The sequence below is a fragment of the Mirounga leonina genome, unplaced genomic scaffold (genome assembly GCF_011800145.1).
Source record: "Mirounga leonina isolate KUSES-001 unplaced genomic scaffold, KU_Mleo_1.0 Mir_154, whole genome shotgun sequence".
In the NCBI taxonomy this organism is placed as follows: Eukaryota; Metazoa; Chordata; class Mammalia; order Carnivora; family Phocidae; genus Mirounga; species Mirounga leonina.
The window spans coordinates 50,311,559-50,335,651 of record NW_023270389.1 but is presented as its reverse complement, the minus strand read 5'-3'; the positions used below and the strand labels follow the sequence as shown (position 1 = coordinate 50,335,651).

General features: G+C 39.4%; 1 protein-coding gene across 6 annotated transcripts in view; it reads right to left on the bottom strand.

Moving 5' to 3' along the window:
* Positions 1–23,173, bottom strand: part of COP1 (COP1 E3 ubiquitin ligase) — a 264,376-nt gene extending 241,203 nt beyond the window's left edge. For 2 of the 6 annotated variants that reach the window (XM_035010743.1, XM_035010740.1), the window contains exon 1: positions 22,530–23,173. In XM_035010743.1, the coding sequence (XP_034866634.1) occupies positions 22,530–22,942 (413 nt within the window). In that variant the 5' untranslated portion in view covers positions 22,943–23,173. The remainder of the gene's footprint in view (positions 1–22,529) is intronic. The other 4 variants (XM_035010739.1, XM_035010741.1, XM_035010744.1 and 1 more) reach the window with 3 other exon arrangements.
* Between the last annotated feature and the right edge of the window lie 920 nt (positions 23,174–24,093).

The window sequence follows — 24,093 nt, the reverse complement described above, 5'->3', positions numbered from 1 at the left end:
GCGGGAGAGGGAGAAGCAGGCTTCCCGCCGAGCAGGGAGCCTGATGCAGGGCTTGATCCCAGAACCCTGGGATCGTGACCTGAGCTGAAGGCAGACGCTTAACTGACTGAGCCACTTAGGTGCCCCTGATCTGTTTATTCTTTTACTAATACCACACTGTCTTAATTACTCCATATAATATTTTGATTAAAAGAAAAAACTGTCCCCCTGAGTGGAACTCTATAGTCCCAATACAGATTAATTCCTAAAATTGAACTGTTAGGTAGACAGTAGCAAATATCCAAATTTTGTATCACAGAAGGTCTAGATATTAACATACCAACCTTTTAAACAACTCTTCTAATAAAGCATTTTTAAGGGTGCCTGGGTGGCTCAGTCGGTTAAGCGTCTGCCTTCAGCTCAGATCCCAGGGAGCTGGGATCGAGTCCTGCATCGGGCTCTCTGCTCAGCGGGGAGTCTGCTTCTCCCTCTCCCTCTATCCCTCCCTGCCGCTCGTGCTCTCTCTCTCTAATAAATAAAATCTTTTTTTAAAAAAGCATTTTTAAGTCTTGAGGAAAGAGATCTTTCTATTCCCAAAGTAAATATGTTTGTAAGTTTAATAATACCATCACATCTCTGTTTTATGCTGCATTAACTGAAGCTCAGAAGCAAGATGCAAAATGTCTTAGCAGACTGATCTCTTAGTCCAGACTTCTAAGATTGCCCCCAATGAATATTTTAACATTGGCCCCAGCACCTAGAATGAATCAACTGTAAATACTTATCAATACTCTCTCAGAAATTCTAAAATTTTCAACAAATTTATATATTAGGTACTGACTACATACCAGACACTGTTCTGGATACCAAGGACTAAGAAGTGAATAAAAAAAAATCCCTTCATGGTTCAATAATCTAGTGGAAAATACAGAAAATAAACAAGATAAATAAGGAAGACCTTATATAGTAAGATTAGATAGAGATAAATAATAAGGAAAAAACTGTAAGCAGGGAAGGAGAATAGGAAGTGTTAGATTGGGTTAGACAGGATAGTAAGAGAAGCCTCAATGAGAAGCTGACATTTGAGTAACTATTTCAAAATAGTAGGGAAATGATCTACACAGAAGTCTGGGAAAACATCAACCAAACAATAAGAATAGTACAAATATCCTGAGGTAGTACACCTGATATGTTCAGACTAGCAAGGTAGTCAGTGTAAAGTAGAATACATGGGAAAATATTAAAAATGAAGCCAGAGAAATAATGAGGGTACATATTAAAAAAAAAAAAAAAAAACCTCTCTTAAATCATGTTAAGGACGTTAGCTTTTACAGTGAATAAAACAGGAATTTACTAGACAATCTGCAACAGAAGAGTGACCCAATCTGACACAGTGATAAACCAGATCACTCAACCTTATACACTGAAAGTAGACTAAAGGGAAGCCATTATAAAAATAAAAGCTATTGGGGGCGCCTGGGTGGCTCAGTCGTTAGGTATCTGCCTTCGGCTCAGGTCATGGTCACAGGGTCCTGGGATCGAGCCCCGCATAGGGCTCCCTGCTCAGCGGGAAGCCTGCTTCTCCCTCTCCCACTCCCCCTGCTTGTGCTCCCTCTCTCGCTGTGTCTCTCTCTGTCAAATAAATAAATAAAAATATTTTTAAAAAATAAAATAAAATAAAAGCTATTATATAATAATTGAGAAAAGGTGCTGAATTAAATGAGGGTGGCAGCAGTGGTGTTGGTGAGAAGTGATCAGATTCTAGATATAATCTGAAGGTAGATCTTTGGCTTGCTATGGATTAAATGCTGGGTATAAGAGAAAAATCAATCAAGGATTTTAACCTGTAAACTGGAAGAACTGACAATAGGTTTATTTCACATAGAGCTCTAGCACTCATTAGTTTATTCTTTAAAAAAGAAAAAAAAGAGCAGGACTACAATACATATCATATCATGTGTTCCTCTAATACTAGAAGTTTCATGCAGTACCTAAAAATTACTATCAGATCAGTTTAAATAGCAGCATTTAAGGAATGGCTTCTGAGTAATATGTGAATGAAAGAGAAGAAAGTCTCCATTCTTATCACCAAAGCTACCTTGTTATCTATGTGAAAGATCAAGACCTCCAGCAAAAAGTGGAATTCAACTGAAATTAATCCTAAATATGCCACCACAATTTTCTGACTTGGAGCCATGTGTGAAATCTCTCTAATCCTGTTTCTCATTTTTTTAACTGGAATGATACTTACATCATAGAATCACTGTACTGATTCACAAATTATCTATCTACTCCATACAATTCCTGGTATACAACATTCAATAAATAACAGAATATACAAAAGAGCTTACAGAAAAATCTGTATCAATGATAGAAACTTGGGAAGAGTGACATCTACCCCCACTAAACACTTCAAGGAATTACTCTTAGAAATAGGCAGAATAGAACAGAAGATGAGGACTAACCAACCACTACCCCTCCCAAGAAAGGGATGAAATACCACAGGTAATATAGAAAATAGAGGAGACCCTAACAAAACACCACTAACTCTTCTCAGTTTTGAGAGGGAGGAACATACCCAGAGTTAGTTCTAGGTAAAGCTGTAAACAATCCATTTAGAAATCCTTCCACTCTGCCAATCAATAGCAATCAAGGAGGATAAACTCAAAGACCTATGTCCAAGTACAGGTATAGCAAGTATTGGTAGCCAGGCCAAACATAAATACCTGAAATTTTATACTACCTCCAAAGGTTTATACAGATGCCCCAAAAATATTTATAGATCCCCCAAACGTTTTATGGACTCCTGACACCATGGCATCATCAAAAAAAGGGGGGAAAGGTAACAAATGGCTTAAAGCCATGCTGGGACTGTTCATGCCTCCCACACCACAATAACACAAGTAACTCTCATAAATCAAGACAGAAAACCCAACAGGAAAAAAATGAGAAAAAATGTGAATTCCTAATTCGCAGAACGGGAAAACACATCGCCTTTCAAGTATATGAAAAAATATTCCAACTCAGTAGTAATCAAAAAATGCAAAAACAAACAAAAAAACACCACAACAAAGTAACAATTTATCACCATTAAGTATTAGAAAATTGGAATACCAAGTATGTTAGGTAGGCTATGAAAAAACAAGAATCTTCATGTAGAGATATTCTAGCAAGAAACCTGCACTGAGTATTTATATCCCACTCCTGAGATTATATGCAAATAGATAAAGATATATACATCTATACAGCCTTAATTATATGTGTGTTGTATATATGTAAATATATACACATATACGTATGTACTTATGTATACACATGTGACTGTGCATATGTGCGTGCAGAGCCAAGAGAAATGTCCACATATGTCAACAGGGAATATGCATGAGGATACTTGCAACAAGCAATGTACCTGTGGTGACACCAGGGATTCAGAGGCAGCCCTAATGCTCATAATTACTAGAATGGAGAAGCAACACGCGCTTGAACATACACTATACAACATCATGAAAAAAAAAAAACAACAAATCATGCAATGGTCAAAGGAATGAACCAAAGGTACACGGAGACATGACTAGATGTTTTGTGAAGTGAAAACAGAAATGAAAATGAGATCTGTGGCACAATGCAATTTATATAAATATAAAAATTGCAAAAAATATATTTCAGAAGGATACATGTATTTGAGGACATGTATAAACCACAAAAAGAGAAAACGAAGAAGTCAAGAGAATAAAAAATGAAATGGGGGAAGGAATACAATCCCTTATTCAATAGGATCTAATAAGACGTACCGAGGCACCTGGGTAGCTCAGTCAGTTAAGCGTCTGACTCTTGATTTCTACTCAGGTCATGATCTCAGGGTCGTGAGACTGAGTCCCTAGTGGGGCTCCACACTCAGCAGGGAGTCTGCTTGAGACTCATTCTTGCTCCCTCTCTCTGCCCCTCCCCCTCTTAAAAAAAGAGCAAGATGTACTATTACACTACTAAAAAAGAAAAACTAGGCTAAATAAACTATGACAATACTTTCTTACCAGCTAACAATTTTATTTATGCTTCTCTAAAACACTCTTTTAGACCTAAACAAGTCTTATCATAATCACTGCTGTTAAAAAAAAAAAATGCACCTGCATATATTTAGAATTTTCCTACAAAATTCTCATTCTTCGGAACCTAACCTTCCTGAATCACTTTTGACTAAGTCCCTGATATCTAGATTTTTCCACACAATATTCTCTATTATTTTGGTGAGGTAACATTTATTAAGAGAATCCATGACAGAACTAAATGCTATTGGTACCGGGATCTTAAACCAAGTTTACATTTAGCCAGCTAACTTACATCTGACTCCAGCTTTAGGAATGTTGCTAAACATGTCTAATTTACCTCATCCCAGAACCTCCTCCACCCTTCACTCCCACATACAAATATTTAGTTCATAGGGAAGAAAACAATAATTCACAATTGTCTCAGAGACTTTCTTCCCATCTGCTGAAATCTACATTCAAGTTTTGAGGTAGGCGTTTTCTATGTTTACACATTGACATGAAGTGACTACATGAAGCTACATCCAACTGCCACCTAGCAAACAGGAATTTTTTTAAAAATTCCATCATCTAGGGATGCTTGGGTGGCTCAGTCGTTAAGTATCTGCCTGCAGCTCAGGTCATGATCCGAGAAGCCTGCTTCTCCCTCTCCCACTCCCCCTGCTTGTGTTCCCTCTCTTGCTGTCTCTCTCTCTCTCTGCCAAATAAATAAAATCTTTTTTTAAAAATTAAAAATAAATAAATAAATAAAAATTCCATCATCTATAAAACATCAATTTTCAGATATGTCAAAGTATAAAAAGAAAAAGAAAAAAGTTCAATTTAGAATCAAAGAAATAAGACAAAGTAAAACAAAGCAAGAGAGGAGCCTCGGATGGGCCAAAGGATAATGTAAAACACAATCAGCTCACTCTGCACTTGTAAAAATTCAACTGCAAGTACAATTACCCTCTTGCTATATACAGTTAGAAAACTAGAGGGGGAGGAGGGATAAATGAAAAATTGCTTTCAGACACTGGACAGCATAGCACTGAGCTCTCTGAGGGAAAGAATTCTAGAAATCTACACAGGGTTCTCAAGTCTGTTGCTGAATACTAGTCATACATGCCCAGGGCAAAAACTCTGTAAGATCGGTTAAAAATGACCAGGAAGCAATAAAATGCAGGGCATTCAACAGAAAACCCAGAAGAGTCATTAGTAGTGGAGCTAAACTAGCTCTAGAAAAATGGCTCCTCATCAGCCATCCTCAAAAAAAAAAATTTTTTTTTGAAGATTTTATTTATTTATTTGACAGAGAGATACATAGCAAGAGAGGGAACACAAGCAGGGGGAGTGGGAGAGGGAGAAGCAGGCTTCCCGTCGAGCAGGGAGCCCGATGCGGGGCTCGATCCCAGGACTCTGGGATCATGACCTGAGCCGAAGGCAGACGCTTAACGACTGAGCCACCCAGGTGCCCCTCAAAAAAATTTTTTATAACTGCACGTGAACCTACAATTTTCTCAAAATAAAAAGTTTAATTACAAAAAATCTAACTTAATTAAAAAATATAATACTCAAAAGGATCAAACTGATCTACAAGGAACCTCACTTCCTACCAGAACAAAGCCCAATACTCTGTAAAGGAAAACAAAATCCAGCATTCTGTAAATGCAAGTTTATAACATCCACTATCCAATAAAAAAAATTACTAGGTGTGTGAAATAGCAGGAAAATGTGACCCATAAAAAGGAGGAAAACCAGGCTATAGGAACAAAAAGATAAATACTGGAATTAGCAGAAAAGACTTCAAAACATATATTAAAAATATGCTCAATGATTTAAAGGATCATAAAGGTATATTGAGGAAAATAGAAGACATACAAAACAACCAGTTAAAACTCTAAGAGCTGAAAAATACAGTACCTGAAAAATATAGCAAAAGACATGAATTTATAAGAGAAAGTAAAATGTAATTCCTAGAAAGTTTTAAAACACATCAAACACAAAGCATTACTGCAACAGGCTCATCAATACATGAAACACAAGTTAAGGAAAGAAGTTATGAATGTGAAGATAGATCAACAGACATTATCTAAATTAAAACACAAAAAGAAAACAAAAAAAGACCATCCAAGAGTTCTTGTGAAGATATTTCCATACCCACCACTAAAAACTTAAGGCAGATATTATACTGCACAAACTTAAGCTTGCCAAAAGGTTTATCTATGTCATTTAACTGCATTCAAAAACCAACATTACAGAACAGATACAGAAAATTGTTTTTTAAATACCACTATTTTGAATTAATAAAGCACACATCTCAGTTAAGCAAGGGTCATATCACGATCAGTTTGACTCTCAGGTTATATTTTTAATCAGTGTTGTATTTGTAATCTTCCTAACATTTGTATACATTGCCTAATTCAAAAACTGCTTCCAAACTTATTGAATAGTACAAAGTATAACCTCAAAACACTTGAATAAAATATATTGTTCAATCCATGTATATCTTGATATTGACACTAACTCCATTACACTGCAACAAATTGTTTCAACTGTCTCTTAGTAGTTCTAGTCATAACTAACCAAGCATTCAAATATTTCAAAGGTCAAGTACTAAAAACAAAACATTACCAAGATCATCAGAGCAAGGTACAATTCAGTCATTTAGAAAAATAAATATCTTATCTAAACAAGACCAAAGAGGGGCACCTGGGTGGCTCAGTCGGTTAAGCGTCTACGTTCAGCCCAGGTCATGATCCCCGGGGTCCTGTAGTCAAGCTCCGTGTCAGGCTCTCTGCTCAGTGGGGAGTCTGCTTGTCCCTCTCCCTGTGCCCTCCTCGTGCTCTCTCTCTCTCAGTCTCCCTCTTTCCCAAATAAATAAATAAAATATTAAAATAAATAAATAAATAAACAAGACCAAAGAACCACTTTCATATTTTGGCACCAAATGCCAAACCCTAGCAATTACTACCTGATTCTTTTCAGCAATTTTATAATTTACAATGTCTCAAAATGTCCAAAACTTGAAATTTCTCTACCTTCCTCCTTCCCCTTACACCAGTTGCCATGCAAGCATCCCCAAGCCATCCTCCATTTTCAACTGGCCCCACAGAATTTCCTCGAAAGACAAGGAAATGGGTGAAAAGGAAAAAATAAACCTCAAATCCTCCTTTTACACCAACACTGATAACAATCTTCACAGGCAGCAGTTCAGTTCCAGCCTCTGTCCCATCATCACACTCCTTTCTACTTTGATTTGATATGATAAAAAGCTCTGACAAAACTGAAATCTTTTTTCAAAAAGTAGAGATTAAACTTATCTGGTATTTTGTAAAATGATTTCTCCCTAACCTATTTCCATTAAGACCTGTGTTTAACATTGTCTTATATCACATATTCCATGAATAAAGTCAGATAAGGTAAGGAAGAAAAGGAATAGAAGGCAAACTTGTAGACTCTGTAATTTAATAAGGGAATTTTTTTTTCTTTTTTAAAAAAAGAAGGGGAGGGGCGCCCGGGTGGCTCAGTCGTTAAGCGTTTGCCTTCGGCTCAGGTCATGATCCCAGGGTCCTGGGATCGAGCCCCGCATCGGGCTCCCTGCTCGGCAGGAAGCCTGCTTCTCCCTCTCCCACTCCCCCTGCTTGTGTTCCTTCTCTCGCTGTGTCTCTCTCTGTCAAATAAATAAATAAAATAGTAAAAAAAAAAAAAAAAAAAAAAAAAGAAGGGGAAAGGGGTCCCTGGCTGGCTCAGTCAGAAGAGCATTCAACTCTTGATCTCAGGGTCATGATTTCAAGCCCCACGTTGCATACAGAGATTACTTAAATGAATAAATAAATATATAAAAACTTATAAATTTTTAAAAAAAATAAAACATAAAAAAGGGATAAGGGAGACTCAAAATAGCTATGTGCTAGCTTCAGGAACAGAAACTTTAAAAGGATAAGAGACCACAATGGGCCAGGAAAGAAAGGACACCATGATTAATACAAGTAATAGTCATGAAAAGATAAGCAGGGAACCAATCTCTGGTATTTACAAAAGGAAAAAAAAAAAAAATGTAGCTTAGATCAGGAAACTAAGTATGACCAAGAAGTGTCACTACTGATTCCTCCTGCATGAAAATTACCCAATACACTCTCGATCTTGACCTGGATCTAGTTCTCTTCACACATTCCCAGGGCTCCTCCTCAAACAGAACATCAGGTCTAACTATCATCAAAGGCTTGGAATTGGAGAATTTTAATTAGGTTCATGTACATTTAAGAAAGGTGCAGCAATTAAGAGAATTATCTCATGGCAAACACCAGGACTAGGCCTCAACGGATTTGAGGGTTGGATTCAAGGTGGATCTACAGACTTTAGCACAGCAATATGGAATATAGATTTTCGCTAGTATTCTACCATTAACGTGACTTAACAGCTTCTTTTTTCTACTTCTCAAGGATGTCAACTTACAATATACGGTCCTTTCAATACCAATACTACAACAAGAACATTAATTAAAATAGTCCAACTCAGGTGTTTATTTATTTCAAATTCCTAAGACAGAAAATATGACTGGTCCAAAACTATCTCTTCAAGCCAATTCCAAGATGATATAATTGCTATATTTTAGTCACACTTCAGAAGAGCACCCATCACAGGCCAATCAATGAGAAGGCATCAAGTTCACACAGAAGAAAAACACAGATACCTACACAAGAGAGGTTACAGAAACAGAAATTTCTATTACAAGGAAGTAGGGACAGGGGAGGTTCCATATCTCATATGTTTCATTAGACGACACCCCATCCCATTATCCAGGGGTAAAAGAAATCTCTAAACTGCATGGAAGATGGGTCCTTTGTACCCCTATATGGATTTTTTAAAGTAACTTTCTTAAAAAAGTGTTTTAGTGGTTAAAGGGATGCCTGGGTGGCTTAGTTGGTTAAGCGTCTGATTTCAGTTCAGGTCATGGTCTCAAGGTCCTGGGATGGACTCCACGACCTGGGTCCTGGGGCTCGGGCTCAGGCTCCACACTCAGCAGGGAGTCTGCTGTCCCTCTTCCTCTTCCTCTCCCCCTGCTAGCGCTCTGTCTCTCAAATAAATAAATAAAATCTTTAAAAAAAGAATTGTTGGGTGCCTGGGTGGCTCAGTCGTTAAGCGTCTGCCTTCTGCTCAGGTCATGATCCCAGGGTCCTGGGATAGAGCCCCACATCAGGCTTCCTGCTTGGCAGGAAGCTTGCTTCTCCTTCTCTCACTCCCCTGCTTGTGTTCCCTCTCTGGCTTTGTCTCTCTATAAATAAATAAATAAAATCTTAAAAAAAAGAAAGTTTACTTTAAACTTAGGGGTGCCTGGGTGGCTCAGTTGCTTAAGCGTCTGCCTTCAGCTCAGGTCATGATCCCAGGGTCCTGGGATCAAGCCCCTCATCGGGCTCCCTGCTCAGCGGGGATCCTGCTTCTCCCTCTCCCACTCCCCCTGCTTGTGTTCCTTCTCTCGCTATGTCTCTCTCTGTCAAATAAATAAAATCTTTTTAAATAAGTAAATAAATAAATACAGTACTGAATATAAAGTATAATCCAATTAAATTGGCCTTCTGTTCTGGAACTAAAAAGCCAAACACTATAATATAAATAACACACACCTGTACAGAAAATGCATTCAACCAAAATGTGGAAATCTGGACCATGTCCTTGCTCTGAACTCTACTTTGGCTATGAAGAAGTCGTAGTAATTAACTGACCCAAGTTAATTACTGAAGATCAAAGCACCACCTTTAAAAAGTAGTAATAAAAAAATAAAAAAATAAAAAGTAGTAATAGCCGGGGCGCCTGGGTGGCTCAGTCATTAAGCATCTGCCTTTGGCTCAGGGATTGAGCCCCGCATCATCGGACTCCCTGCTCCATGGGAAACCTGCTTCTCCCTCTCCACTCCCCCTGCTTGTGTTCCCTTTCTCGCTGTCTCTCTCTGTCAAATAAATAAGTAAAATCTTTAAGAAAAAAAAAGGTAGTAATAGCCAGTAAGTCCATAAAAAGATGTTCAACATCACTAGTCAATATGGGAAAATAATTCAAAGCCACAATGATATACTTTACATGCACTACATTGGCTATAATAAAAAAAAAATGTTGGTGAGGATGCAGAGAAATTTAAAACCTTGCATACTACTGGTGGGAATGTAAGATGGTGCAGTCTCTTGAAAAGTTTGGCAGTTCCTCAAAATGTTGAACACAGAATTACCATATGACTTTAGCAATTACACTCCTAGGTAAATACTACAGAGCCTGGAGAACACTATAATCAAACAAAAACTTCTACATAAATGTTCATAAGAACATTATTCATAATAAATAAAAAATGGAAACAACCTAAATGTCCATCATCTGATGAGTGGATAAAAGAAACATGATCTATCAATATAATGGAGTATTATTCAGCCATAAGAAGTGATACACACTGTAACACGGATTAACCTTAAAAACATTATGCTAAGTGAAACAAGCCAGACACAAAAGACCACATATTGTATGATTCCATTTATATGAAATGTCCAGAACAGGCAAATCTACAGAGTCAGAAAGTAAATTAGTGGTTGCCAAGGGAAGAGAAGGGCAGTGACTATTTAATGAGAATTGGGTTTCCTCTTGGAGGGAACATGTTCTGAAATAGACAGTGGTGATGGTTGCACAATACTGGCAATGTACTAAAAACCACTGAATTGTACACTTTAATTGGTTAAAATGGTGAATTTTATGAGGTATGAATTTTACCTTAATTTTTTAATAAAAGGAATAGAGAATTTATATTTCCAGCCACAAGGCAGTAACAAAATAGATCCTACAGAATGGAAGCACACTACTGCAAAATTCTTACATTGTATATGAAATGATGTAACATTATTTGAGGCAGAGCATGAAAAATTAAAAATGAGTATCATAAACCCTAAAGAACTCCCTGCCAAACACACACCCTCACCCCACACAACTATCACTAATAAGTTAATAGTGGAAATAAAATAGAAATCTTAAAAATACCCAATTAAGGGTGCCTGGGTGGCTCAGTTGGTTGGGCGACTGCCTTCAGCTCAGTTCATGATCCTGGAGTCCCAGGATCAAATCCCACATCGGGCTCCCTGCTCAGCAAGGAGTCTGCTTCTCCCTCTGACCCTCCCCTTCTCATGCTCTCTCTCTCTCATTTTTTCTCTCTCAAATAAATAAAATCTTTAAAAAAACAAAACAAAACAATCCAAAAGAAGGAAGGAAAGAAGACAAAAATAGAATGGAAGAGAAAAATAGAAAACAAAGACCAAGTAAGACATACACACAAAACCAAGCTTATCATAACAATGTTAAAATATAAACAGCCTAGGGGCACCTGGTTGGCTCAGTCAGTTAAGCATCCAACTCTTGATTTTGGCTCAGGTCATGATTTCAGGGTCCTGAGATTGTGCCCATCGGCTCTGTACTCAGTGGGGAGTCTGCTTGAGATTCTCTTTTTCCCCCTCCCCCTGCTCTCTCTCTCTCTCATAAATAAATCTTTTTTTTTTTTATTTGAGAGCCGAGCAGGGGGAGGAGCAGGGGGAGGGGCAGAGGGAGAAGCAGCCCCTGCGAAGAAGGGAGCAAATGCGGGACTCCGATCCCAGGGACCCGGGATCATGACCTGAGCAGAGGGCAGATGCTTAACCGACTGAGCCACCCAGGCAGCACAATACATATATATACAGCCTAACCAATCCAATTAATAGGCAAATCATCTTATTAAAAAGGAAGATTCAAACATATGCTATGTATAAGAAACCTACTTTAACTAAAACAGATGTAGAAAAGTGAGGGACAAAAAACAAAACAAAACAAAACCATGCCATGTAAACACTTATAAAAAGACAGGTGGAAAGGCTATATTAACATCAGACTAATTAGATTTCACAACATATATTACCAGGAATAAAGAGAGACATTTCAAATGATAAAGAAATCAATTTGCCACCTCTAAATGTGTGTGCCCTACTAACAAAACTTCAAAATACACAAAGCAAAAGCTGACAAAGTTAAACCAAGACACAGCCAAATCCACAATTATAGTTGGAATGGTTAAAGATTGTAACACTCTTCTTTCAGGAATTGATAAAAAACAAGTATATAGAAAATCAACAGGGGCATATAGAATGTAATACCAACCTGACTATTTGACATTTATAGAATATGCCAACCTACACACAGCAAAATACTATTTTTTTCAAGGGCATATAGAACATTAACAAAGATATAGCTTATGGAGGACAATGAAACAAGTCTCAATAAATTTAAAAAGACAATTCAGGAGCGCCTGGGTGGCTCAGATGGTTAGGGGTCTGCCTTCAGCTCAGGTCATGATCTCCAGGTCCTGGGATGGAGCCCCACTTAGGGCTCCCAGCTCAGCAGGGAGTCTGCTTCTCCTTCTCCCTCAGCTTCTCCCCTTGTTTATACTCTGTCTCTCCCTCTATCTCAAATAAACAAATAAATCTTAAAAAAAAAAAGGACTGAATTCATACAAATCATATCCCCTGAACAAAGCTGAATTATATTAAAAACCAAAAACACAATATCCAGAAAATTCTCAATGAGAAATTAAACAACGTATTTCTAAATAACCCACAGTTCAAACTAGAAATCACAATGGAAATGACAAAGTATTTTGAACTGAATGAAAATTAAAATATACCACTACTGTGAGGATTAGAAAATAAGGCCAAATCAATTATCTAAGTTCCATATTCAGAAACCAAAAAAAGATGAAATTTAAAATAGAAGGAAAGAAATAATAAAAATAAACCCAAAAATTAGTAAAATAGAAAATGGACAAACTATATATAAAACCAAAATACCAAAACCAGTAATTTGAAAAGATTAATAAAATTGATAGTCTTCTAAACTGTTCAAGAAAAAAAGAGAAAACACAAATTACCACTCTCAGGAATGAAAGAGGCAGCATCCCTTCCAATCCCATAAGCATTCAAAGTTTAAGGAAATATATGAACTTATGTCGATAAGTTCAATAACTTGGGTGAAATGGACAAATCCCTTAGCAGACAAACTACCAAAGCATACTCAAGAAATAAAGAACAGGAATATCCCTTTATCTATTAAAGAAACTGAAGTAATAAATAAAACCCTCCCACAAAAACTTTGGCTTCATTGATGAATTCTACCAAACACTTAAGGAAGAAACATACCAATACCATACAAACTCTTTCAGAAAATAGAAGAGATAACATTTCTCATCCCCCTTTAGAAAGGGGATTACCAGCATTACCCTGTGTGATGGGCTGGACTGTGTCTTCCCCCAAATTCATATGTTGAAATCCTAACCCCTCAGTACATCCAAATGTGACTATATTTGGAAACTGGGCCTTAGAGGTAATTAAGGTAAAATGAAATCGTATATTGGGCCCTAGTCCACTGACTGGTGTCCTTATAAGAAGAAATTAGAATACAGACAAAAGAAAGATCACGGGGTGACCATGTGAAGACACATCAAGATATATATTTTTTATAAGAACACCATAGACCAGTATTACTCATGAAAATACAAAACAATCCCTTTAAAAAATTAGTGAATAGGGCATAAAAAAAGAAGTAAAACTGGAAGTTGGAAAAAAAGAAGTAAAGCTGTCTTGATTTGCAGATGACATGATTGTATTCTCAGAAAACCTCAAAGGATCAACCAAAAAAACTGTTGTAACAAGTAAATTTAACAATCACAGGATATAAGGCCAACATACAAAAATAATTTTTTTTTTTAAGATTTTATTTTATTTATTTGACAGAGAGAGACACAGAGAGAGAGGAAACCCAAGCAGGGGGAGTGGGAGAGGGAGAAACAGGTTTCCCGCAGAGCAGGGAGCCTGATGCGGGACTCGATCCCAGGAGACTGGGATTGTGACCTGAGCCGAAGGCAGACGTTTAACGACTGAGCCACCCAGGCGCCCTACAAAAATAAATTTTATTTCTATGTATTAGCAACAATTAAAAATTGAAATTAAAATAATATTTACATCATCATCAGAAACATGAAATACTTAGGGCTAAGTTTAACAAAATACATGCAAGTTCCAAACACTGAAAAACTACAAAATTATAAAAACACTGCTAAGAGAAATTAAAGACCTAAATAATTGAAGAAATATACTATGTTCATGGTTCAAAGATTCAGTATCGTTAAGATATCATATCTTCCCAAGTTGAGTAATAGATTCAAAGTAACTCAAATTAAAATCCTAGCATGCTTTTTTGAAGAAATTGGTAAGTTAATTCTAAAATCCTTATGGAAATGCAAAGGACCTAAATAACCAAATGACTTTGAAATACAGAAACAAAATTACACTATCTGATTTCAAGGTTTACTAAAATGATACAGTAATCAAGATAGTGTGGTATTGGCATAGGATAAACATACAGATCAAAAGAACAAAGAGTCCAGAAATAAACTTATAAACCTATGGCTAATTAATTTTTAAAAAACGTTCCAAGAAAATTCAATGAACAAAGATGGCCTTTTCAACAAATGGGTGCCACAATCACTGGTTATCAATAGAGGAGAGGAAAAATCTTCAACCCTTACCACACACAGTATATAACAACTAACATGAAATGATCATTTATCTACCCATGAGAAAACTATAAAGCATCTTGAAGAAATATATAAGAAAATCTTTTGACTTCATGCTAGGCAACAAATTCTTGGATAGAACACAAAAGTCATAAACCATAAAAGGAACAATTGATACAATGGACTTAAAATTTAAAACTTTTGCACTTCAAAAGACACTGTTAAGGGGCGCCTGGGTGGCTCAGTTGGTTAAGTGACTGCTTTCGGCTCAGGTCATGATCCTGGAGTCCCGGGATCGAGTCCCGCATCGGGCTCCCTGCTCGGCAGGGAGCCTGCTTCTCCCTCTGACCCTCCCCCCTCTCATGAGCTCTCTCTCTCTCATTCTGTCTCAAATAAATAAATAAAATCTTAAAAAAAAAAAAAAGACACCGTTAAAAAAACAAAAAGGTAAGCAACAGACCAGGAGAAAACATCACAATATGTAGGACTGACAAGACTTGTATCCAGCATATATAAGACAAACAAGAGAAAAATGAGCAAAAGATTAGAACATTTTATAGAAGATATGCAAATGAGAAAATAAGCACATGGAAATATGTTCAATGTCATCAGTCATTAAGGCAATCCAAATTATGATAATGAAATACTACTACAGGGCGCCTGGGTGGCTCAGTTGGTTAAGCGACTGCCTTCGGCTCGGGTCATGATCCCGGAGTCCTGGGATCGAGTCCCGCATCGGGCTCCCTGCTCGGCAAGGAGCCTGCTTCTCCCTCTGACACTCACCCCTCTCATGTACTCTCTCTCTCTCTCATTCTCGCTCTCTCAAATAAATAAATCTTAAAAAAAAAAAAAAAAAAATACTACTACACACCCAGTAGAATAACTAAAATTTGAAAGACTTTGAAAAAAACTGAAACACCAAATGTTGGCAAGAATATGGAACTGGAACTCTTCTACATTACTGATAGAAATGCAAAATGATAGGGCACCTGGGTGGCTCAGTCGGTTAAGCATCTGCCATCTGCTCAGGTCTGCTCAGGTCATGATCACGGGATCCTGGGATTGGGTCCCACATAGGACTCCCTGCTCAGCAGGGAATCTGCTTCTCCCTCTCCCTCTGCCCCTCCCCTCTGCTCATGCGCCAGTGCACTCTTCTTTCTCTCTTTAATAAAATCTTTAAAAAAAAAAAAGAAATTCCTTATTGAAAAAAAGAAATGCAAAATGATAATGATACAGCCACTTTTAAAAAGTTTTGTAGTGTAGGGGCGCCTGGGTGGCTCAGTCGTTAAGTGTCTGCCTTCGGCTCAGGTCCTGATCCCAGGGTCCTGGGATCGAGCCCCGCATCAGGCTCCCTGCTCCGTGGGAAGCCTGCTTCTCCTTCTCCCACTCCCCCTGCTCGTGTTCCCTCTCTCATTGTGTCTCTCTCTGTCAAATAAATAAATAAAATCTTTAAAAAAATAAAATAAAATAAAAAATAAAAAGTTTTGCAGTGTATTATAAAGTTAAACATATACTTGGCCATACAACCCAGCCAATACACTCCTAAATATTTACCCAAGAGATACGAAGGTATGTCCACATGAATACCTGAACGTAAATGTTTACAACTTTCTTCACAATTGCCAAAAACTAGAAAACAAAAAAACTCAAATCATGTTATATCCATGAATACTACTCATCAACTAAAAGAAAAAAATTAGTGGTATATTCAACATTAAATCTGAAAAACATTATGCCAGATAAAAAAAGTCAGGCACAAAAAACTACATACTGAATGATTCCCTTAATACAAAATCCAAGGAAAGGGGTGCCCGGGTGGCTCAGTAGGTTAAGTGCTCAGGTCATGATCCTGGGGTCCTGGGATAGAGCCCCCACATGGGGCTCCCTGCTCAGCGGGGAGTCTGCTCCTCCCTCCCCTCTGCCCCTTCCCCCGCTCGTCCACGTCTTCACATGTTCACTCTTGCTAATAAATAAATAAAATCTTTTTTTTTTAATCCTAGGAAAGGCAAAACTATAGTGCTAGAAAAATCACTGGTTGCCAGGTGTCAAAGGGAGGATAGCAGATAGAGTGTGAAGTGTTGGCACAAATGAACTTTCTAGAGTGATGAAAATGTTCTAGATCTCAATTAGGGTGGTGGTTACACAGATGTATTCATTTGTCAAAACTCATGGAATTGAACTATACAAAAATAGTAACTTCTGCAGGACCTGGATGGCTCAGTCAGTTAAACATCTGCCTTTGGCTCAGGTAATGATAATGATCTCGGGGTCCTGAGCCCCAAGTCAGGCTTCCTGCTCAGCAGGGATCCTGCTTCTCCCTCTCCCTTTGCCCCCCCAACCCCAACCCCTCTGTTGCTTTCTCTCTCTCAAATAAATAAAATCTTCCTCTCTACCTTCATTTCCTCATCTATAAAATGGAAATGATAAAAGTATCTGTATCAAACAATTATCGTGAAGATTAAATAGCTAGGGGCGCCTGGGTGGCTCAGTCATTAAGTGTCTGCCTTCAGCTCGGGTCATGATACCAGGGTCCTGGGATCAAGCCCCACATCGGGCTCCCTGCTCTGCGGGAAGCCTGCTTCTCCCTCTCCCACTCCCCTCTGCTTGTGTTCCCTCTCTCGCTGTGTCTCTCTCTGTCAAATAAAATCTTTAAAAAAAAAAAAAAAGATTAAATAGCTAATGTTAAACCATTAGAATAGTGCCTGGCAAATAATAACAGCTTATACTAGAGCACATATTTTATTAGGAGTATGTATTGCAAGCCAATGGTTAACATTCACTTTGGAGTGAACGTGGCATTTATTAACTCTGAGTTTAAAGTATCTAAAAGAGTCCCAAAAGTAGTTATCTGTAATTTTTACTTAACCGACTTTGTCTCATTACCTCTATTAAAACCAAAATGCCCATCCTTGAACTAATACTGAGGCCAGAGAATTCCAATACATGACTTGGGCCTAGTAACATGTGTTCCCAACTCTGAATTTGGGGAAGAACACCCACACCAAACCACACAGACTAGGAAGAGAGAAGGATGGACTTCCATAGGTTAATACTAGAATTACAATGAACAGATATCAGACAGCCTATTACAAACCACCTTCCTCTCTACATAGAAAGAGACAAAATCAGTTCATGAAACTTAATTACGAAAACTGAAAGAATTAACTTATATATGAAGATATGAAGAGAAAACATGTTACTCTCAGTGAAATGTTAGTTGAGATGGTAGAAATCTATATGTCTAGAACCTGCCACATACATACATAAATAAAGAGGGCAAAGTGAAGAGCAAAGATGGGGAGACACCACATATAAAAACAAGAATTTAAGAAGCGTTTTATTTTGTACAATACAAATCTTAACAGGAAAGAGAAGACTAATTCTACTGTTAAAGCTTTCCTCCCAAGCTACAGAAGCTTTGAGGAAAAGGGTTGCAGGCTAAAATAATTATTTAAAACCGACAGAAAACACCAGTAACAATATACATATGCAAGGAGAAAAAATGAGCAACAAGGTTTAAGGCTTTAGTTACTTTAATCAGTAACAATTTTTTAGGGGCATCTGGCTGGCTGGCTCAGTCAGTAGAGCATATGACTCTTGATCTTGGGGTTGAGGGTTCGAGTCCCACGCTGCGTGTAGAGATTACTTAAAAAAAATTTTTTTTTAAGTTTTTAAATAAAAAGTAGCAATTTTTAGAATATGATCAAATAAGTAACGTTGGCTTATTATCAGGAAAGGTTTGTAAAAGGAAAGGGTAGCTACTAATCAACACATTCTTTACTAATGAACCACTACTGCATCACTACCTCCCTCTCATTTATAGACCAGAATTCAAGTTGATAGTCTTTCATATCCTGCTTCATAATCTTCTCTTTCATTCACTCTACCATTTGATTCACCTAAGTCGGCTGAAAACAATGCTGACAATCCATCATCTGATAGCCAGAAAGACCATAATGAACTGCTATGATTTGATATCATTTCCTGCAGAGTATTTTTCGCCATCACTGTCATCCAAATGGTGCATGCATTATAAAGCAAAACATTCATCCAGTTTCAGTTTTGCAAATTGAAGGAAGTTCTTGCCTGATGTTACAACAATAATAACATGATGAATTTTAAATCTATTTCAATAGTTGAATATGCTTTAAAAGCTCTTTAAATTACAATTAGTCCTATTTATAAGCTCACTGTGGTTTCAAAAGGTCACCTAAATCTTCCACTTACTTTTCTGTCACAAGGAAAATTATATACCATAATTCAGTGACTTTCAATTTTTTTTCACCAATACCCCGTTAAGATAAACACTGTAAGTATGTAATAACCAAAAGTTCAAACAAAGTTATCTTTATCATGACAAGTTATGTGATATCTCCTATTTTATTTCAATTTTTGATAGTGAAAAACACAGTAGCAACAGTGATCAAAAGGTTTCTTTAGTCCTAAATGTGATTAATAGGTAATGGCTACTTGAGGACTGTGAGACATGTGAATTTAGAAGAGTAACACGTGCCATGGTACTAAGAGAAGCAACGATGCCAGGATATGATACTATAATTATATGACTAAAAGTCTCTCTTCACATTAAATCGTGAGCTTCTTCAGGACAGTCTATTATTAATAGTACGACACAAGAGAGGCAGTCACATATTTATTAAATGGCAGATCTATTTTGTTTCCTACCTATTTTGTATCAGGCAGGTGATCAGAATTAACAAGGGGCTTACTATCTACTTAAAAATACCTATTTCCGCCTCAGAATAACTGAGACTTGCAGGGATAGAAAAAGTAATTTCAGGTAGCTGGAAAAGCTAATGCAGAGGCAGTAGTAATGTGCTAGAAGAAAGATGTTATCTTAGACTCATAGTTAAGTTAAATGGATCACGTAAGAAAAATTAGAGAAATCAAGTAATAAAAATTTCCTTTGAATTTCAAAGATTTATCCAACTTCAAACTAAATAGTACTCTCTCCTATACTACAGATTCTCCAACTATAAAACACTGTTAGAATTATCTGCAACTTGATAATACTTTGTATGAAACCAATAGTTAAGTGAAAACCATAAATCCCTGAAATGTTCATCAATTCTGCAACTAAATATAAACTTACTTTCAAATATGATATAAGTCAAGAGAGGCCAATGTGTGTTACTGAAAATCAGGCATGTGACTTTATCAACTGTTCTCAAAAAAGGGTAAAAGGCCATGTCACTATCACCTGGATAGCTTTTCCAAACTACACTACTATTCCAGCCTCCAATTCTGGTCCCGCCTCTTGATGTGGGCAGGCAAACAGGCAGGAGGAAGGAGTGGTCAGGGATAAAAACATTTCTCTCCTGTGATTATGCAACAGCTGTTTCCCTCCAACCTATCACATTTACAAGCCACTAGGCTAGGAGTGCCTGGCTGGTTCAGTTGGAGCACTCGACTCACGATCTTGGGGTTATACGTTCGAGCCTCCTGTTCGGTGTAGAGATTACTTAAAAATAAAATCTTTTGGGGGCACCTGGGTGGCTCAGTCAGTTAAGCATCTGCCTTCAGCTCAGGTCATGATAGCAGAGTTCCCACGGCGGCGGGCGCTCTGCTCAGCGAGGAGCCTGCTTCTCCCTCTCTCTCTGCCCCTCTCCCTGCTTGTGCGCGCGCTCTCTCTCTCTGTCAAATGAATAAATAAAATCTTAAAAAAAAAAAAAAAAAGGCCCACTAGGCTAAATACATGTACTTAGAAATTTTCTAACTCCACACAAATAAAGCACTAAGTTGAGAACTGGGAGATCTGAGTTCTCATTTTGCCCCTTAGCGGTCCAATCTGAAAGAAAGTTACTTCTTTGTGTCTCAATGGGGATACAATTACATTAGTATTACATCAAAATTAGAAGTTATCTATAACTTCCCAGAATTGTTCTTAGGGATAAAATGAAATGTGAAATATAAACAGATCTTGAATAAGGAATTATCACCATTACTCTAACTTTAGCTTCACTTAGATGTAAAACCATAGAGTAATTTGGGTTGGTTCACAGTCTGACCTTGAAGCATACAAGACAAGACCAGCCACCCAGAGCCAATTAGAAATGAAAAAGATTTCTTGGGCCTTGACTAATCCCTATCTTCTACCCCAAAAGCTTGGCCAAATCAAATCTAGCTTGAGAATTGGGAAAATAGATTCCCATTAATGAATTCTTTAGAAAGTGAAATATTCACAATTTTTAACTGAAGACTTTCACTGGGCACTTCCCAGTTAGGACTTGGGAGAGTAGACTGAAATTGTTAAAAATTAGGTGACAAAAATTTTAATAATCTTACCATCACCACCACACCCTCCTTGCAAAAAAAAAAAAAATCAGTGCCAGCTGCTTATACTACTCTATGGCTCTCCAATTCCCTACAAAATGGCCAATAGTAATGCAACTCATATGGTGCCTGGCAGACAGTATGTGCCAAATAAATATCTGTTGAATAAATTATTGATTCCCTTATTTCTCACATCTTCTACACTATTTCAGTGCACCTATATGAATGCTGGCATATTTGTTTTCTTTTAGCCTATTAAAAATTAAAATGCAAATCGTGGCTAAAAAGACAAATTCTGAAAATCCTCATTTTGTTTTATCAGCTTCTACTTCATCATATGGCACTCTACTGGGTATGAGCACAAACACCTCTTAGATCCACCCATATGCTGGTTGAATTATTTATAAATAACAATCACATTTATAGCCAGGTTTCAATGAAAAATGAGTTAATTCTGAGTCCAGAATAATTTAAGACCAAAGCAAAAATATGAATGAAGACATTTTTACTGCAAGAACTAGAAACTCTTAAGCCTAATCAATATCCTTCCGACAGTTCCAGCTTCCAGCCCTATCTTATTTAATGATGCCAACTCACATCATCTTCAACCCTGAAGTAAATCCACTTCCCCTATAACGACAGTGCAGGCCAACTTCCTACTAATATTCTATCAACAATTTCCTTCAAAGGAAAAGCGTAAAATCCTACCCGTTCTCATTTAGCTAAAAGCAATTCCTTTCTCATAATCCTACCATTTGGACTGGGTTCTGGATTCCAAAAACAATAAAAATCTCGAAACACTTTCAGCAAAACCATCAACTCCATCTTTCGCTTAATATGGATAACCCATCTATGCCAAATATCATAACTGAATACTGCTGTGTATCATTCAAGGTGCCAACTATGATGACAAAATGTCTAATACCTGGCGTTTCTCAAATCGGAAGTTCCAGTACACTATATAGCCTGCTATACAAATGTCAGTTACATCTGACACACGGATAATGTTTAATAAATGTGGTTCCCTCTTTCAAGGCATTCAGTGACAAGTGGAATTTTTTGTGAACAGACTTTATGACTACAGTAGCCTCAACAGCAGATTTAAAAGTGGCCTACCCTTTGAAGTGGGAGGATATTTATACACACACACACGCACGAGGGGATACAGACATGAAATACTACTGCTCCTTAAAATATCCATACGCACGTCTAGAGCACCATCTACCATACTTTCAATAAGCAAATTATGACCAACTCCATCCCTCAGCATCCCAGGAAGCTTAATCCTCTCCTTTTACAAGTTTAATTCACTCCAAGAAGCAATCCGGACCGACGGGGTACCTAATTCACCAGATAGCCAGAAAATTCAAGGGCCAACTTTCTCCTTTTGTGCACAACCATTCATCTGACCTTCCTTCCGGCCCCCTATTAATTATTCCCTCAACTCCCCTCACTTCCTCTCCACCAGCACTGACCTCTTTAGCACCCCCACCACCCTTGCCTCGGGACTCCCAACATTCCCCCATCTCACCCCATCAACCACCAGCCTGAAGGTCTGAAGACACCACCACGGCACCAACCAGACCACCATCCCACCGGACCCCACCAGCCCAAACAGGGCAAACTCCTCATTCAGCGAAGGGGAGGGCGATGCTCTTCAAACTCACCACACGAAGTCGTTGCTTTTGTCCTCGTAGGAGTTGATGAGCCCGTTGCACAAGGGGGCAAGCAGAGGTCTCTTCCTGCTGCCGCTGCCGAGGCTGGAGCTGCTCCCTCCCACGCCGGCGCTGGGCCTGGCCGCGCAGCTGAGCCGAGACAGGCCCGCGGACACCGCCCCGCCGCCGCTGCCGGACACGGCGGCGGCCACCAGCACAGGCCGCGCCGGGCCCCCGAGGCCGCCCGACCCCGCGGCCTGGGCCGCCCCGCCGGACGCCGCCGCCGCCGCCGCCGCCGCCGCCGCCGCGGAAGGGGGCGACGGGGAGGAGGACAAGGACGAGGAGGCGGAAGTCACCGAGGAGGCCGCCGAAGAGCCAGGGCTGGTCCCGGCGGAGCCCGACCCGGCCTGGCGGCTCCCGGACATCGTGACTCCCCCACCTCCGGCTGGGCGCTCGGAGAGGGTCCGCGACCGCGACCCGCCGCCGCCTCCCTCCCCTCAGCCTCAGTGCATCCTGAGGCCGCGCCGCGCCGGGAGGTGGGGCTGAGGAACAATAAAGTTGATTTTTTTTTACGGCGAGCAAACAGCAGCGTCCGACAAGAGGGGGCGGAGGAAACTAAGAAAACCGAGAAACCACTACCGCTGCCGAGGCCGCCACCGCCGCGGGCCCCGCCGCAGCCAACCGGGGCGCGCCGAGGGCCGGCCGTGCGCGCACGCGAGCGGCGGAAGGGGCGGGAGCGGCGGCGGAGACAACTTCGCGGGCCGCTCGGACGCGCGCAGCGCGCCCCCGGTGGCGGCCTAGCAACGCCTGCCGCGCTCGTCCACAGCTTTTGCCGCTCGTGACGTACCGCGGCGGGCGGGGGTCGGTGGCAGGCAGTCCTAAAAGGTGAAAGCGCTACGGAGAGTGGAATGAATGATAGGGTGGCACAATGGTTTGGGAGCTGGGAGAAGAGCGGAGTACTCGCAAAGGGACTGCGCACGCGCTCTGGGCTCCGACCCTCGCGGTTGCCCACGGTCTCGGCTTCAGGCTCGGAGCGGCGCGGGCGCGGAGTCGCTGCACCACGCCTGCGTAGGGGCGAGCAGCATTCCTGAACGGGGAGAGGGAGCGGTCTCTGTCGCGCAAGAGGCAGGTGGTGTGACCCAGTGGTGAGGGCAGGGCAGGTGCTTCCGAGTCGCGGTTTAAAGGCTCTGTAGATCGGGACACGAGACAAAAACGCAGGAGCTCTGAGCAGTTGAAAAGAGCACCGGACTGAGAGTCAAGGAGTCTGGGCTCTGATGTTAAACCATTCAACAGTATTGTGAGGCATAATTAAGATGAAGTCAGTGAACGGTACTTTGTAGATTGCAAACATTGTAGCAAATGTTATCAATTTTATTGGTTCGACCATGCTCTCTTGTGTCTTGAAAAATTATTTACCAAATTAAGCATAACAATAATGGGAAAACAAATTATATTTAATCTGAACACAATTCAGTCGGAATTTTGATATAATGTGCATCTTATATAATTCTAGCACAAAACAAGAAAACCTGGCAGTTAAGACCACGAAAAGATGTGCAATTTCTGGTAGTTTTTT